The 18,441-nt window shown below is 49.8% G+C and overlaps 1 protein-coding gene across 1 annotated transcript in view; it reads left to right on the forward strand.

Annotated features, from left to right (window-relative positions):
• The window catches only part of LOC109925398 (lysyl oxidase homolog 2-like), a 64,492-nt gene that overhangs the window by 40,285 nt on the left and 5,766 nt on the right, over window positions 1–18,441 (forward strand). Inside the window, exons 4-6 of the mRNA XM_048618514.1 lie at window positions 1,818–1,985; window positions 5,344–5,509; window positions 6,362–6,605. Of these exons, the coding sequence (XP_048474471.1) occupies window positions 1,818–1,985; window positions 5,344–5,509; window positions 6,362–6,605 (578 nt within the window). The remainder of the gene's footprint in view (window positions 1–1,817; window positions 1,986–5,343; window positions 5,510–6,361; window positions 6,606–18,441) is intronic.

The following is an 18,441-nucleotide window of genomic DNA, read 5'->3' on the forward strand; positions in this document are numbered from 1 at the left end:
GCCCATTTCAGCGCTCCTCACCCCCACCATCTATCCGTCCGTCTCTCTCTCTCTCTCTCTCTCTGTCCTCTCCCCCACCCCGGCTTCCCTACTCTCCTTCCTCCTGTCTTCTCACTTCTTGCTCTATCTCTCTGTCTCTCTCTCAAACCTCACTCCCTTCTCTCCCGCTCCCACTCACTTCTGTCCTCACTCTTCGATCTCCTGTGTGCTGTCACACCTTCTGTCTGTACCCCCTAGCCCTCTGTTGTGCCTCCGTCTCCCACCCATCACCCCCCTACCCTCTCTTTATTCTCTCTCCTCCTCCTACCATGTACAGCTCTGCAGTTGCAGACAGACATTGTGTTATCTTTGCACACCTTGAGTGTTTCTGCGAGATCCCTATATTTATGTTGATGGCGAAGACCCACCTTCGGTTGTTCATACCGAAAGGTAACTCGTTGTCCTGTCAAGTGGTGAAATGATTCTTGCGTGTGAGGCTCTCCTCTCTCTCTCTGTTCCCACCACCACTGGTCCGTTTCCCAGTGGTTGTCCAGGTACTATCACAGACTTCTTCATCACATGTCTTCTGTCTAACTCACCTGTGTCCCTCCAAACTCTTCCACACACACACACACACACCACCATTACTCCTGTTGGTGCTTCAATCTAGGTTTGGTCATGTTCTGTTGAGGATTTCCTGGTTTGCTCGGACGTGTGCTGGTCACTGGGGATAAGCTGATCTGAGACAGCCTTTGGAATGGTGTTGGCCATTGAGAGTCTATGTTGAGCTTTGCTGTAACCCTCTGCATAGTCACCATTCATCAGAGGGTCTTTACTCCTTTGTATTTGAGGCCAGCAGTCCCCTGCTGAACTCATTCTCCCATCCGATTTCTACCTCCCTTTCCTGATTGGCAAATCCCTCAATGCCCTCACCCTACCCTCTCTCTGACTGCCTCTGAGAATCCCTACAGTGTGGAAACAGGCCCTTCAGCCCAACAAATCCCACACACCGACCCTCCGAGCATCCCACTCAGTGTCATCACCCTATAACCCACGCAACCTACACATTCCTGAACACTACGGGCGATTTAGCACGGCCAATCCACCCTAACCCGCACGTCTTTGGACTGTGGGAAGAAACCGGAGCACCCGGAGGAAATCGGGGGGGGAGAATGTGCAAACTCCACACAGACAGTCGCCCGAGGGTGGAATTGAACCCGGGTCCCTGGCGCTGTGAGGCAGCAGTGCTAACCGCTGAGCCACCGTGCCGCCCTAAATCTGGGCTTGTCGGGAAGTTGAAAGGAGGACCTCTTGCAGGTCAACACTGTCTAGTACCCTACGTGAGAAACCTCGGCTTTCATGTTGCCAAGTCTGTCCTCCCCCACAGGAGGTGGGTGCCACCAAACAAACCATCATTTATTGCCCTTGATGATGGTTGTGATGGTGACTGACGGCTGGGTCATTTGACCAAATGGTGCTTTGCGATGCGGAGTGATGCCAACATGATGGGTTCAATCCCTGCACTGGCTGAGGTTACCATGAAGTGGCAGCTGAGGCATGGTGACTGTTGGGATAAACCACGACCAGTCATCTCTCTGTCTGTAATGAGAGAGTGGCCCCAAGGTCTGGTAAGATGATGAGGCCTTCGCTGTTTTCTTCAGGGATGGAGATAAAGGGCTGGACTTGCCAACACTCTGAGGACAAATGTGAACACAGCCCAATGGGTATTTCAGGGGAACTGATGCGTGGAAGCAGGGTTGTGTTATAAATGTTCAGGGTGATGGTTTGTGCTTTAAGCTCTCACTCAGTCCCCTGTTCTGGTACCACCCCGTGTGCAGATCCGCCTGGTAGGAGGACGTACTCCGTTCGAGGGACGTGTGGAAGTGCTCGCAAAGAGGAACGGTGGCCAGAGATGGGGCACTGTCTGCAACAGCAACTGGGGCCTCATGGAAGCGATGGTGGTGTGCAGGCAGTTAGGACTGGGCTTTGCCGACCATGCAGTTCAGGTACAAGTCATCGTCAGCTTCTGCTCGCCAGTTTCCTAACTCTGTGTCCCTGCTCGTAACCTGTTCCCTGGGCATCATTGACCACGCAGTGCCCCTCCAAGTGGTCTCGCTGTTCAATCAGGACTGACCCCTTGACCTGATGGTGGCCAGCAGTGGAACTGAGTTGTATTAATCCACAGGGGCAGCCATCAGCGTTGGCTGCCCATCCCCAATTGCCCTTCAGCTCAGCATCTGGCCTGGCCATTTCAGAGGGCAGTTCAGGATCAGCAACACTGCTGTGCGTCTGGAGTCACGTGTAGGCCATGCCAGGCCAAGGACCACAGACTTCCTTCACTCAAGTCTATCAGTGTACCAGAGGCACTTGGATAGCAATTGTCAATATTTATCATAGACAGCAATATCGAGGTTAACTTCCCATCCCACTGTGCCATCTTCCCTTTCAGAACAGGCAGCATTTGGGCACAAGCACCATGGACAGTACCCAGACATGAGGATAGAGACAAACAGGTTCACAGCACAGAAAGAGGCCCTTCGGCCCATTGAGTCAGCACCGGCCCTTGGGCATCCATCTATTCTCCGCCCATTTTCCCGCTCTTGGCGGTGATGGTGTCTCAGGTGCTCATCTCAATATGTCTTAAATAGTTCCAGCCTTTCCGTTCCAGCCACATACCACCCTCTGGATGAAAACAAATTTCATCCAATCCCCTCTGGACCTCCTGCTCCTGATCTTACATCAGTGCGCCCTTGTAATCGATCTTCTGCTAAGGGGAGAAAGGTATTCCTGTCTATGCCCTTAAATTCTGTACACCTCAATCAGGTTCCCCCCACCTCAGTCTTCTCTGTTCTGAGGAGAACAACCGCAGCCAATCTAGTCTCCCTTCATATCCAAATCACTCCAGGCCAGGGCAATATCCTGTTGGCTTTCCTCTGCACTGTGTGTAGTGCAGCCACAGACTTCCTGTAGTGTGGTGACCAGAATCACACACACAGTGCTCCAGCTGTGGTCTAGCTAACATTATATACAGCTCTAATCATGACCTCCTTGCTTTTGTATTCAATGCCTTGACTAATAAGGGCCAATATTCAATCGCTTTCTTAACCATCTTACCTACCTGTTCTGCTGCCTTTAAAGGATCTGTGGACATTAACACCTCGGTCCCTCTGACCCCCTGTACTTCCTCGGTTCCTGCCATTCAATGGGTCCACCATTGCCTTGTCCGCCCTCAGCACACACTTCTCAGGTTTAAACGTCATCTGCCACTGTTTAGCCTGTGGTCCTGTGGTCTAGTCTTTTCTCCTCACTATATACAACACCTTCCATTTTCATGTTACCTGCGAACATGCAGATCATACCCTGTACATTCATGTCTCGATCATTCATGCCCATTACAAACAGCAAGGACCCAGCACTAAACCCTGTGGAAGCCCACTGGACACACGCTTTCGGTTTCCAAAACTCCCTTTAAACCGTCACCCTCTGCTTCCTGTCACAAAGCCAACGTTGGATCCAATTTTCCAAACCGCCCTACATCCCCATGGGGTCTTAGCTTCTTAACCAGGCTGCCAATAGAGACCTCATCAAAAGGCTCACGGAGGTCCATTTAGACATGAACTGCATGACCTTCAGCTGCACACACAGTAACCTCATCAAAAAATACCATTTGTGAGACATGAGCTTTCCCTGACTAAGCCATACTGACTCTCCTTGCTTAATCATTGCCTGTGCTCAATGTTTTCTGCTAGTTTCCCTACCACAGACGTTAGACTGACTGGCCTGTCGTTTCCTGGTTTATCCCTGCCAAATCTCTTGAATAATGGAACCACGTGAGCTGTGACCCCTCCGATGGCCAGAGAGGCTTTGGAAAACAATGTCGGAGCCCCTTGCAGTATCTTCTAGCAGCAGCCTGGGACAGATCTCACCCAGGAGTGGGCACTGATGCACTGTCAAGGCTGCTTAAACCGCCAATACCTGCTCCCTCTCCATGCTCATTTGTTGAAGAATATTAAGTCCCCCTTCCCAGTTTGTAGACTGAAATTGTCCTTCTGCACAGTGAATACAGAGGCAAAGCACTCATTTAAAACTTCAGCTATGATTTCAGGCACTCACCCATCAGTCACATCGCTCTCCAATGGGCTGTACTCGTCACCTGTTTATCTTGGTACCCCCAATATACTGATAAACCGTCTTTTGGTGTGATTTTTCAGGCCGACAGTTCAAGCTCCTTATTTTCCTCAGTATCCCCCCTTCCTCCAATGCTGCTGAAGTTGTGTTGAACCTTGGTTCAGCCACGTTTGTATATTGTACACATGTCTTGTCTCCAGAAACTAAAGAGGGAAAGGAAAGCGTGCAGTACACAAGGTTCTCAAGGATGTTGCTTGAAGCTTCTCAGTCCTTCGAAGTCTTGAACAGGGTGTGTCTTGTTCCTTGGTCTCAAAATAAGTCAACTCAGCAGTAACTGAGAGGCACCTTTCAGATTACCAAGCGGAAGCTGTTTACCGTTGTGGTCAGACCCACAACCTCAGGTATTCACAGCAGACAGCGTTCCGGAAATCCAGTGGGAAATTCAGGGGCAAGTTGTGCTGCAGAGAGTGGTGAGAATGTGGGGCTGACTATGTCAGGGAGCTCAGTGAGTTCCACAATAAAGGCTTGAGGAATACATGGAGCTGGAGTTGGCAAGACAGTAGATGCCTCGTAAATATCTGTGGGAATATTTTAGCAGCATAATGTAAGTCTTTTATCAGTGATGATCAATAATTTTTCTCTCCGTGAGCACCCTGACATGTGGATGAGAGGGAAAAACCATGGAGATCAGAGTGGAAGGATGCACAGAGGGGATTGTGTTCTGAATGGAGAATGTGATGGGTTGGGGCCGGGATTCAGGAAGGGAAAGAGACTGAGAGGACATTACTATCTCGCTGAATGGTGGGATGGTGGAAGAAAGAGAGAGAGAGAATGGATAGACCAGATTGCTATCTGAGTGGAGAAAGGGATGGGATTAAGGGATTGGAGGGAGAGAGAGAAACTGGACAGAGTAGATTGCTACCTTCCTGGAGAACAGGATGATTATAAAGTGGGTTTGAGGGAGAGGGAGAGAAAGAGAGCTGGACAGCGGAGATGGATAATTTATTGCAGAAAGGGATCAGTGAGGGAAGGAGTCACCTTGACCCCAGTCTTGGTGCAAGTCTGAGCATTATTATTCCTGAGAAGAAGTGGCGGAACATTGAAGTGGAGGAAGGAGAGGCCTACACTCCGGCTGCTTTAGCGTATTAAGCGTGCTGGAGTTCCCGTGCTCCCAGCTCGGATCAGAGGGTTTGCCTGTGTTTTCCCTTTCCCTGATTGTTTGGTGTTTTCCTTCAGGAGACCTGGTTCTGGGGAGGTGACCCATCTGCTGATGAAGTAGTGATGAGTGGTGTGAAATGTTCAGGCACGGAATTGTCCCTTTTCCAGTGTCTTCACCACGGCGAGGAGCTCGATTGTCCCAATCGAGGGGGACAGTTTGCTGCCGGGGTCTCGTGTACCGAAGGTAAGTCCATCTCTCTCCTCCGTTCTGCGGGAACAGCAGCTGGACAAAACATTCTCTCCCCTTCCTCCTGAACCCCGTCAGCCTCCTGAGAGGGGAGATGGCAGTCTGGTGGGGACAAGGGGGAGGGAAGGAGAGGAGAGAGGGGGTGCCTGAGAGTTAAGAGGGGACAAGAGAAGAGAGGGGCAAGAGAGTGGGCTCAAGAGAGATGGGATGGGGAAGGGGACATGGAGATGGGGAATTACAGATGAAAGGGAGAGGGAGGTGGAGGGGGCCAAGAGACATGAAGGAGGTGAGGGAGGAGAGGGTCAAAGGGAGGTGAAGGGGAGTGGCAGGAGGCAAAGGATGGGAGAGTGTGAAGGGGAAACGGAGGGATAAGGATAATGGAGGTGGAAGGGGAAGGAGGGGGTTTGAGGGGGTGGGAGGGGAGAAGGTGAAAGAGAAGGGGCAAGTTGGGGGGGATGGGGAAGTGGGGCGGAGAGTGGGAAAGGGAGGGCAAGGAGTGAAACAAATGGAGGGGGGAGCAAGTGTGGGATCGAAGGGGTCGGGGAGATCAAGGGAAAGGGATCGGGAGAGGGAGGGGGAGAATGAGGTGTCGAGAAAGAGAGCTGGTTGAACAGCCTCTTTGACAATCTCAAGATCTTCCCCATCCTTGATCGGACACAGTAGCTGTGACCGAAACTCAGCGGAGTGCTCTCGACTGGCCTTGTGTGTGGGGCTTTGGGAGGACTCGGCCGGTTTTGTGCGGATAAACGCGATGGTCCCAGACAAATGGGAATGGACGGACTCGGTGGGGTGGGCTGTGGGGTTGAGAAGCCCTGGTCGACAGTAACCCTTGTGTGCTCTTGTTCCCAGCCGCGTCTGACCTGGTGCTGAACCCGCGGGTGATTGAAGAGACCACGTACCTGGAGAATCGGCCCTTGTCCATGCTGGCGTGTGCCATGGAAGAGAACTGCCTGTCCAGCTCTGCTGTCGGCCTGCCACCTCTGTCCAGCTTCCGTCGTCTGCTCAGGTTCTCCTCTCAGATCCACAACAACGGGGAGGCTGACTTCAGGCCTAAGGCAGGCCGCCATGCCTGGATCTGGCATGAGTGTCACAGGTAGCCGTGTTTTTCATCCAGGGCTGGTATTGTAGGAACTGTCACTCATCCATCCATCTCTTCCCAAAGAAACAGCCACCCACCCACCCCCAGCTTTCAGAAGTGGGGAAGTGGCTCAGTAACAATGACTAGGGAACAACTAAAGGTCTCCCTGCCGCGTGATGTCTGTCCACAGTAGTGTTGGGAACAGTGACCACCGCACAGTCCTGGCGGAGACCAAGACCCACCCACACGCTGAGGACGCTCCCCATCGTCTTGTGTGGCACTAGCAGTGTGCGAAGCAGACGAGATCCATGAACAGGACACTGGGCCTGCCCGAGGTGCTGTGGGCCAGCAGCATTGCACTGCATTGTGCGACTGCAGGCTGCAACCCCATGGCATCCCACTGTAGATCAGCGAGCCAGGTTCATTGAGGAGTGTAGGAGAAGTGATCCCGCAGCAACTCTCCCTCCCTCCTTCGAGAGAAGGCAAACCTGTCTTTCTGCCTGTCTGTGACGTGTCATGTTGAGTCAGGGGAATCTGCTCACAAAGCAGTCCTGCTGACCCATGGTGCGCTCTTCCTTTGACAATGAATCTCCGCTGGGTTCACACAGATTCATTATTTTTAGTGGCCTAACCAATGTCCTGTACATTCGCAACATGAGCATGCAACTCCAATACTGAATGCACTGACCTACAAAGGCAAGCATACCATACACCTCTTCACCATCTTGCGAGTCAACTCTCAAAGAACTATGAACCTGTGCTCCAAAGTCTCTTTGTTTGGCAAAACTCCCCTGGACCTCACCATTAAGTGTATAAGTCCTGCCCCTGATTTGCTCGATCAAAATGTAACATCTCCCATTTATCCAGATCAAACTCCATCTGCCACTCCTCTGCCCATTGGCCCATCTCATCGAGGTTCCACTGTACCCTGAGATCCCCTTCTTTGCTGTGCACACACTGCCAATTTTGGTGTCATCTGTAAATTTACTAACCGTACCTGCGATAATCACATCCAAATCATTTATATAAATGATGAGAAGCAGTGGACCCAGCACCGATCCCTGTGGCACACCACTGGTCACAGGCTTCCAGTCTGAAAAACAACCCTCTACCACCCCACCTCTGTATCCAAATGGCTAGTTCTCCCTGTATTCTGTGTGACCTAACCTTGCTAACTATTTGACCATGACGAACCTTGTCAAACACCTTACTGTAGTCCATATAGATCACATCCACTGCTCGGCCCCCTTTGTTACTTCTTCAAAAAACTCAATCAAGTTGGTGAGACATGATTTCCCATGCACAAAGCCACATTGACTATCCCTAATCAGTTCTTGCCTTTCCAAATACATGTAAATCCTGTCCCTCAGGATTCCCTCCAACAACTTGCCCACCACCGATGTCAGGCTCACCGGTCAATAGTTCCCTGGCTTTTCCTTACAACCTTTCTTACATAGTGGCAACACATTAGCCAAACCTCCAGTCTTCCAGCATCTCACCCATGGCAATTGGTGTTACAAATATCTCAGCAAGTGGCCCAGCAATCATTTCCCTCACTTCCCACTGAGTTCTGGGCTACACCTGATCAGGTCCCATGGATTTATTGACCTTTATGTATTTAAATACATCAAGCAGCTCCTCCTCTGTCATATGGACACTTTTCAAGATATCACTATTTATTTCTCCAAGTTCTCTAGCTTCATATCCTTCTCCACAGTAAACACGGATGTAAGATACTTCTTTAGTATCTCACTGATCTCCTGCAGCCTTATGATCTTTAAGGGGCCATATTCTGTCCCTAGTTACTGTTTTGTCCTTCATGTATTTGAATCCAAAGGGATTCTCCTTAACCCTGTTTGCCAAAGCTATCTCATGTCCCTTTTTTGCCCTCCTGACTTCCCTCTTGAGTATACTCCGACAGCCTTTGTACACTTCTGGGGATTCACTCAATCTCAGCTGTCTATACCTGACATGTACTTCCTTCTTTTTCTCGACCGGATCCTCAGTTTCTCTAATCATCAAGAATTCCCTACAACTCCCAGCCTCGCCCATGTAGAACCCTGTGTGACAGGCAGACCTGAGTGTTGCAGGGGAGGGGATCCTTTGAAATGGGTCAGTATCACCAGATGAGGGGCACTCCTGGAGCACACTGGTTCCTGTCTCTCCCTTTCAGTCACAAAGCCAAGTTCAAACTGGACAAATGTAGGCATGGCCATCAGGAGTAGGCCATTCAGCCCTTCAAGCCTTCTGCTCCACAATTAGGAAGATTGTGACTGCTCTGAAGTGTGGCCCCCAACTCCGGTTTCCCCCCACGAGCCAACTGCCTTTGATGCCTTCGTCAGCTGCGTACCTGCTGACCTCAGCCCTGAAAATGTTCGGCTACTCACCCTTTGCAGAAGAGAGTTGAACAGACCTACGATACTCTGGGAGAGAAAAAACCTCCTCCCTATCCAGCTGACGTGGGAGACCTGCCCCCCCCTTCTATTTTTAAACCATTTCCCCTCATTCGAGTTTCTCTCACATCCTTTCAGCACCCGCTGTTTGAAGCCCCCCTCAGGATCCTGCATGTTTCACAAAGCAGGAGACATGCTGCCTTTCAGCCCATATAGCCAGCACTGCCATTTATTCTGAACATGGCTGATCCACTCACTTTCTCGGTGCCATACTCCCACTTTCTCCCCATGCCTCTTGATGCCTTCACAATATCTCAAATTACCAACCTCTTTCTTGACTGTATTCAGTGGCCCGGCCTCCTGTGCTGAGGAATTCCACAGGCTCACCACCCTCTGAGTGAAGAAATGTTTCCTCATCTCAGTCTGAAATGGTCTCTCCTGCATCCCTCTGAGACTGTGTCCCCTGGTTCTAGACTCCACCCTCCCCCCCACCCCGACCCAGGGGAACCACCCTCCCTGCATCGGGTTTGTCCAGCCTGTTTAGTGTTTGATACATTTCAGTCAGATCTGCTTCCTCCTTCCAAACTCAAGCAGTTATAGACATAACCTTGTTCAACCTATGGTCACTGGATAGCCTCCACCACTCTCACCCCCAGGGGTCAGTGGAATCTCACTCTGGGACTGGATCACCAAAGCAGATGCTTCATAACAATGGCCCAGCAGGTTCGGGTTCAAACTGTGCACTGAGTGCAAGAAGATTTGTCTGCAGAGTGAGGGGGTGTGGAGGGATTAGAGTAAGCGAGGGATTGATGCATGGGGAATCAGTTGTGAAACTGTGTCTCCCCCACCTTTCCAAGAAGAAACAGGCTTCTTCTGCTCCCTTCAGGGTGGCTCAGTGGTTAGCACTGCTGCCTCACAGCACCAGGGACACGGGTTCGATTCCACCCTCGGGTGACTGTGTGGAGTTTGCACGTTCTCCCCGTGTCCGCCTGGATTTCCTCTGGGTGTTCTGGTTTCCTCCCACAGTCCAAAGACGTGAAGTCAGGGATGTGCAGGGTTTTGGTTTAGCCATGCAGGGTTACAGGGATAGGGTAGGGGGTGGGTGGGATGCTCTTTGGAGAGTCGGCGTGGACTCGATGGGCCGAATGGCCTGCTTTCCACGCTGCAGGGATTGTGTGGATTTCTGCGCACCTTGGGAATCTGTGGGGATGCAGGACAGAGGGGATCTCTGTGCAAATATTGACACAGTTCAGTGGGAAGTCTGTTGGAATTGGCAGGAGGCTGTCTGAGAATGTGCCAGGGAATTAATCACATGCGCAGGTAGTGGTTGGTGGAGGGGTGCTGCGGCTGGTTGTTGGGGGAAGGCGGTGTGGAAGAAAAGCAATTGGAAAATGCAGGAGTCAATCCCCACTCCCCCACCCACTGCTGGGAGGTCTTGTTGCTGTGGGGGCTTGGCGTTGTAGCTGTGAGACTGAATACCAGATCCTGCCACTAGGTGTTGCTCCCCTGCACAGGCACCAACAGCACAGACTGAAGCTGCTTCCTACTGACTTTTCTGAAGAAGGGTCCAGACCCGAAATGCCAGCCTTCCTGCTCCTCTGATGCTGCTTGGCCTGCTGTGTTCATCCAGCTCTACACCTTGTTATCTCCTACTGACAACAACCTGTCTGTGTCCTGGACCCAGCTCCCAAAGCCCAGCGCAGCTCAGTGCGAACACAACTCAGTGTCTGCTCTCTTGCACCACCACTGGAGCGCACCTCCTTTGACACCCTGAGCACCCACGGCACAGCAAGATCCCAGGGGCAGCCTCGTTGCTCTGAACAGCCGGCCGCTGCTCCCTGGGCAACAGCAGCTGGATGCAGAACCGCTGGGAGGTGGGACACAGCATACTCAGCGGAGGTCCGAAGTGCTGAGGGCTGTAGAAAATGTCAGGGCAGCACCCAGATCAGCGGGGCCAAATGGCCTGCCCTGCACACTGTGTCCTGTACAGATTGGAGGGTTAGCCTTGCCTGCAGGGGAGAGCGTTGCAAAGAGGGAGCAGCTAATCTCCCCCTCGGTTTGCAAGGTGCACGACTGCAGCCTGTGAAATGAAGAGTGCGAGAGCGTTCGGTGTCTGACTCAGTCCACATCTTTCACAATCCTGGGCTTTCCACTCTCAAAGACACTCTTGAGCGCTCTTATTCCTCTTCATCATCACAGGACCCAGAAATCTGTCATTGCTTCACTTAGACCAGGGAACAGATGACATCACATAGTCATAGGGTCATAGAGCCGTACAGCATGGAAATACACCCTTTTGTCTGACTCATCCACGCCAAACAGATATCCTACATTAATCTACTCCCATTTGTTTGCATTTGGCTCGTATCCCTCTAAACCCTTTCTATTCATATACCTATCCAGATGCCTTTTAAATGTTGTAACTGTACCAGCCTCCACCACTTCCTCTGGCAGCTCATTCCATACACGCACCACCCTTTGCATGACCCTTAGGTCCCTTTCAAATCTTTCCCCTCTCACCTTAAACCTGTGCCCTCTAGTTTCAGTCTCCCCGACCCCAGGGAAAAGACCTTGGCTATTCACCCTATCGATGACTCATGATTTTATGAACCTCTATAAGGTCACCCCTCCACCTCCGATGCTCCAGGGAAAATAGCCCCAGCCTATTTGGCCTCTCCCTATAGCTCAAAACCTGCAACCCTGGCAATATTCTTGTAAATCTTTTCTGAACCCTCTCAAATTAAACATCTTTTGGATAACAGGGAGACCGGAACTGAACGCAGTACTCTAAAAGTGGCCTAGCCAATGTCCTGTACAGCTGCAACGTGACCCTCCCAACTCCTATACTCAATGCACTGACCAATAAAGGCAGGCATACCAAATACTGCCATCACTACCGTATCTACCTGCAACTCCACTTTGAAGGAACTATGAACGTGCACTCCAAGGTCTCTTTGTTCAGCAACACACCCCAGGACCTTACCATTAAGTAGATAAGTCCTGCCCTGATTTGCTTTTACAAGAATGCAGCACCTCACATTGATCTAAATTAAACTCTATCTGCCCCTCCTCTGCTGTTGAGTCTGTGATCAAGGTAAAATACCAGGTGCAATTCAGGTCTGCCAATTTGAGGAAGGATGTCAATGCATTGGAGATAGCTCAGGGGAGCTTTATTGAATAAGTGCCGGGAATGAGTGGTTTGTCTGCTGGTATAAGTTTGGACAGAATGAGTTTGTTTCCACTGGAGGTCAGAAATGTGAGGGGTGACAGTTGAAGTGTGGAAGATCCTGAATGGTCATCAGAAGGTGGATGTGGAAAGGAATGTTTCCATGTGCGGGGTCAGTCCTGAAGTAGTTTAAAAATTAAAGTCTGCTATTTCAGGATGTAGCTTCGAGGATTTATTTTCTCTTCCAGATTGTGTGTATTTGGAAGTCTGTGCAACAGGAAGTGGTGGAGTTTGGGGGTTACTCAATAATTGTAAGGCAGAGCGGCTTAGATTCTTCTTAGGCAGGAGAATCGGTGATCAGTAGGGGTTAGGGAAATGTGGAATGGGGAACACCGAACAGATCAGTCATTATCATGTTGAATGGTGCAGCAAGATTGAGGTGCCAGTTGGCCTGCTTTGGCTCCAGCCTCCTCATTTGATGCAGACGAAGTCCCGCCTTCCCATTGAGAATACCCTCCGTTGTGTTGTGTGGCACGATCACCGTGCCAAATGGGACAGACTTCGCACAGATCTAGAAACTCAAGACTGGGCATCCATGAGGTGCTGTGGGCCATCAACAGCAACAGAATTGTACTCCAGCACAGTCATGGCCCGGCATATCCCCAACTCAATCATTACATCAAGCCAGGAGATCGACCCTGGTTCAATGGAGAGTGCAGAAGGGCATGCCAGGAGCAGCACCAGGCATACCTGAAGATGAGGTATCAACCTGGTGAAGCCACTCAATGGGACTACTTGCACACCAAACAGTGAAAGCAGCAAGTGATAGACAGAGCTAAGCGATCCCATAACCAAAGGATCAGATCTAAGCTCTGCAGTCCTGCCACATCAAGTCATCAATGGTGTGGGATGTTAAACAGTTCACTGCAGGAAGAGGCTGCACAAATATCCTGATCCTCAATGATGGAAGAGCCCCGCACATCAGTGCAAAGGATAAGGCTGAAGCTTTCACAGCAATCTTCAGCCAGAAGTGCTGAGTGGATGATCTGTCTCGGCCTCCTCCAGTGGTCCCCAGCATTACAGATACCAGTCTTCAGCCAATTCGATTCACTCCACGTGATATCAAGAAACGGTTGAAGACACTAGATACTGGAAAGGCTACGGGCCCTGACAATATTCCGGCAATAGTACTGAAGGCTTGTGCTTCAGAACTTGCTGCTCCCCTAGCCAAGCTGTTCCAGTACAGTTACAACACTGGCACGTACCTGACAATGTGGAAAATTGCCTCAGTATGTCCTGTACATAAAAAGCAGGACAAATCCAACCCGGCCAATTATGACCCCATCCGTCTACTGTTCATCATCAGTAAAGTGATGGAAGAGGTCATCGACAGTGCTGTCAAGAAGCACCTGCTCAGCAATAACCTGCTCGGTGACGCCCAGTTTGGGTTCCGCCAGGACCACTCAGCTCCAGACCTCATTACAACCTTGGTTCAAACATGGACAAAATGGCTGAATTGCAGAGGTGAGATGAGAGTGACAGTACTTGACATCAAGGCTGCATTCGACCGTGTGTGGCATCAAGGAGCCCTAGAAAAACTGGAATCAATGGGTATCAGGGGCAAACGCTCTGGTGGTTGGAGTCATACCTGACACAAAGGAAGATGGTCGTGGTTGTAGGAGGTCAATCATCTCAGCTCCAGGACATCTCTGCAGGAGTTCCTCAGGGTAGTGTCCCTGGCCCAACCATCTTCAGCTGCTTCATCAGTGACCTTCCCTCCATCGTAAGGTCAGAAGTGGGGATGTTCACCAATGATTGCACAATGTTCAGCACCATTTGTGACTCCTCAGATACTGAAGCACCAGGATGTCAAATATCCAGGCTTGGGCTGACAAATGGCAAGTAAAATTTGCGCCTCACAAATGCCAGGCTATGACAATCTTCAATAAGAGACAATCTAACCACCAATTTTTGACATTCAATGGTGTTACCATCCCTAAATCCCCCATTATTAACATCCTGGGGGTGTCACCGTTGACTGGAAACTCAACTGGACTCACCACATAAACACAGTGGTTACAAGAGCAGGTCAGAGGCTGGGAATACTGTAGCGAGTAACTCACCTCCTGACTCCCCAAAGCCTGTCCTACCATCTACAAGGCACAAGTCAGGAGTGAGAGGGAATACTCCCCACTTGCCCTGGATGGGCACAGCCCCAACAACACTCAAGAAGCTCAACACCATCCACGGCAAAGCAGCCCCCCGCTTGGTTTGCACTACATCTGCAAATATCCACTCCCTTTCCCACCGACACTCAGTAGCAGCAGTGTGTATTATCTACAAGATGCACTGCAGAAATTCACCAACGATCCTTAGACAGCACCTTCCAACCCACAACCACTTCCATCTAGAAGGACAAGGGCAGCAGATACATGGGAACACCACCCCCTGCAAGTTCCCCTCCAAGTCCCTCACCCTACTTGGAAATATATCACCTTTTGTTCACTGTTGCTGGGACTTCCCTCCCTTACTCACTGTGGGCCCACCTACAGCATACAAACTGCAGTGGTTCAAGAAGGCAGCTCACTACCAGCTTCTTAAGGGGCAACTAGGGATGGGCAATAAGTGCTGACCCAGCCAGCGACGCCCACATCCCATGAATTGTTTTTAAAAATGTCAGTCGCACAGCAGCGAATTTATGGAGCGGATTTTGTTTTCTGTGAAGATTGCTTTTCTTTGTCTCTCCAGATCTCCGATAGTTTCAGTGCATTTTATGTGGTCTGACCTGGTGCTATCAATTAACTGAACCTCTCAATTTTATCCACTCGGGGAGGTTTTTGGAGGGCTAAAGACATCGGGGATAACTCCTGTTGCCGTTCCTCAATAATGGGCTCGTGTGCTTCTCTCTGCCACAGTAGATGGCACCTCTGACACTGCAGTACTCTCTTCCCACTGCTTCCCAAATGCCAGCCTGGATTTTTGTGCTGATGTCTATTCTCATAGTTGGATGTTCTGTTCCTGAGGAGCATTCATGCTCTGCACTTGAGAATGTAAATCTTCCTTGGTCTGCCTTGAAAAACTTGGGCATTTGCTTCTCACTTTGTGTAGATCCTGACAAAGCTCCTCTCGGTGCTGATGGAATTTTCCAAAGCCGTGTTGAAGCAGAAAGTTTGAGGAACACCGAAACAGTGCGAACAAAGTGGCTGTGTGCCACACAATGTTCCGCTTGCCTCCAGAAAGGCGAGAGCTGACCATGTTTACACTCAGTCAAGTGGTGGATAGTTCTTCTTTTTGAGAGTGGTACGAAGTAGATGGGATTTGAACCGTGGCTGTCGGGGTCAAAAGGATAGATGCTGTCTTCATCCCACAGAGAACTTGATGTTATTTGTCCTCCAATACATACCCATTCGGGACCTTAATGAGAACACGCGCATCGCAGAACGGTTTTGATCTGTGGACCCTCTGAGTTAGGGACACAGTGCACTCCTACTGCATCACTCTGCTCCCTTATCATGTTGTAAGTTTACTTTGCAATTGTGATGATGTGTTTAGGAAACTCAGAGGAAATAGGAGTGAGAGTAGGCCATTTGGCCCTTCAAACCTGTGCTGCCATTCATTGTGAATCATGGCTGATCATCCAACTCCGTCCCCTGTTCCTACTTTCTCCTCATTCCTTTTGTTCCCTTTCACTCAAACACCTCTATCTGTTTCCTTCTTGAAAACATTCCATGTTTTAGACTCAGCCCCTGGAGGCGGCAGCAAATTTCACAGGCTCTCCATCCTGTGCATGAACACACCATTCTTCATCTCTGTCCTAAAAGGCCTTATGTCTAACTTGTGACCCTTGGTTCTGGCCTCCTGCGTCGACCCTGACGAATCCTGATTGATTTTTAAAGATGCCCCTCCTTATTCATCTGAACCCCTGTGAATATAGGCCGAAGCGATCCAGTCTGCCTTCATATATCAGACCAGTCCAGAGATCAGTCTGGTAAACATTCGCTGCACTCCCTCTACAGGAAGGACACCCTTCCTCGGATAAGGAGACCAAAACTTCACACACAATATTCCAGGTTTGGCCTCACCAGGGCCCTGTATAATTGTACCAAGACATCACTGCTCATGTACTTGAGTGCTCTCCCTTTGAAGACCAACTTCATATTGCTGGGAAGTGAGTGTGATCCTTTCAGCCAAGAACACCCAGGTCTCCAATCTGTTGCCATTCTGGTAATAATCTGCCTGCTATTGGATCACTGCACCTTTATCCATATTGCACTGCCATCAAGTGGGTTCCTGCCTCTTTCCCACTGAGGGAATTTGTATGACATCCTGAGGCTGCAGTACAACTGAGACAGTGAACCTGAAATACAAGTGCTAAATATTCTAGCTCAGTCTCCCAACACTTCAAGCCTTGTGTTTAACGTTCATGGTGGATTGAGACAAAGGGTGGAGTTTGAAAGATGTTGTGCAGAATGGAAATGTCAACTATCAGTGAACAGACAGCTAGGGTATGCTATGGTGAGTGGCACAGTGAGCAGGAACTCTGGGTTTCTGCTGGGAGAGAGGAGGTTGTGAGTTCAAGTCCCCCTTTTAGCCAGGGTGCAGCAGGCCCCTGTTTTCAGATCAGCAAGGCAATGGAGATGTTAAGGATCAACTCAAAATATCCTGAAAGTATGCATGCTCACCTCCCAGTGATATAGTAGGTTCAAGACTAGGTAGAGCCAGGTAAGAAGTGATGGGTTGGAGGGGTGAGCCCTGTTTGAAGAGGGATGGGAGTAAGATGCAAACAGGGCTCCCCAGAGGGAAGAAGTGCAGAAGGGACTAAGGGAATTTTTTTGGGGCAACCTTCTCCCCTACTGAATGCTTCCCCAGGCCTCTACCTGCACCAGTTTTACCCCCACTCATAGGCAGGGGTCCTCTATCCCTCCTGGAGACTGCTCCCTACACTAGCCCTCCCTCACCTTGCTACTAGGCCCTTGATTTCTCTCTATATTGGGACACCCTGTCTGCTCTAACCACTTTCTTCCTACCTGGCTCTATCTAGTCTTGAACCTCTTTGCAACCCTACTATATTGCTGGGAGGTAAGCATGCATCCTTTCAGCCACTCTGCCTTCCATACTTGCAGGATATTTCGAGTTGATCCTTAACATCTCCAATGCCTTGCTTGGCTGAAAATAGGGGCTTGTGCACCCTGGCTAAAAGGGGGATTTGAACTAACAACCTCCTCTCTCCTAGTCACTGACTCACAGCTCCTGCTCACTGAGCCACTCACAATAGCATACCCAAGCCTTCTGTTCGCTGATAGTTAACATTTTCCATTTGCCACAACATCTTTCAGACTCTACTGTTTATCAAAATCCACCATGAAAATTAAATACAAAGCTTTAACTGTCAGACCGAACTTGAAAGTTTTGCCTGCATAGCACTATGCTCAGTTCAAAGCTTCAAAATTCACCATTGTTCTCATAAACCTGAAAATACCTCACCATCTTAATAAAACCACTGGCTAGATTTGAAACAAGCACCTCTCTCCAACAGTAAAAACCAAACACTTTACCCACGCACCATTCACACATATAGTATAGAACCTCTCCCTTGTCACTTGACATCTCCATGTATAATCTTATCAATTACAACCACCTTTTACACTGAGACCACACACCAAACAAAGTGACCTACAAACAGGTTCTCACAACGCAGCTCTACACCATATAACCGCTCCGCCAATCCTCTCACCCCTCAGTGCAATGTATGTGAAGGGTGACTGAGTTAGCATTTCACATCTTATGTCGGAACCCAATCTAACCAAAGTGAACCATTTGGCTCTTTCGGCCTATTCTGTTCCCTCAGACCTTCCTTACCCCTGATCGAACCCTCCTTCTCCTCCTCGCCCCGTGCACACCCTCACAGTTTGCTGACCAGACACAATCAAACTCTCTGCAGCATCTCAATTTGCTGCCAGCTCAGCCACTGAGACCCCTGCTTCACTTCCCCATGGATCTCCAGTCAGGATTTCACTTTCTCTCTGAAAGACCACCCTGTGTTCCAGGACAAACTTAATGTTCCTGCTGCTGTGTGAAAATGGCTAGGCTTTCTCCTGGACTCTCCAAACACTCAAAGGCGAGTTTACTGTCCCTGATTTTGTACGTCGAGAATGGATCTTGTCACACTGAATCAGACTAAATAGAGATTTGAAATACTCCTGAGACTTGTTAAAATTGATCTCATCTCAAGTTTTATGTTCCCTTATCGGGTTGAGTGCTTCCTTCCACTTTGATGTCTCCCCAAATTTGA

The sequence above is a fragment of the Rhincodon typus genome, chromosome 40 (assembly GCF_021869965.1).
Source record: "Rhincodon typus isolate 14 chromosome 40, sRhiTyp1.1, whole genome shotgun sequence".
Taxonomy (NCBI): Eukaryota; Metazoa; Chordata; class Chondrichthyes; order Orectolobiformes; family Rhincodontidae; genus Rhincodon; species Rhincodon typus.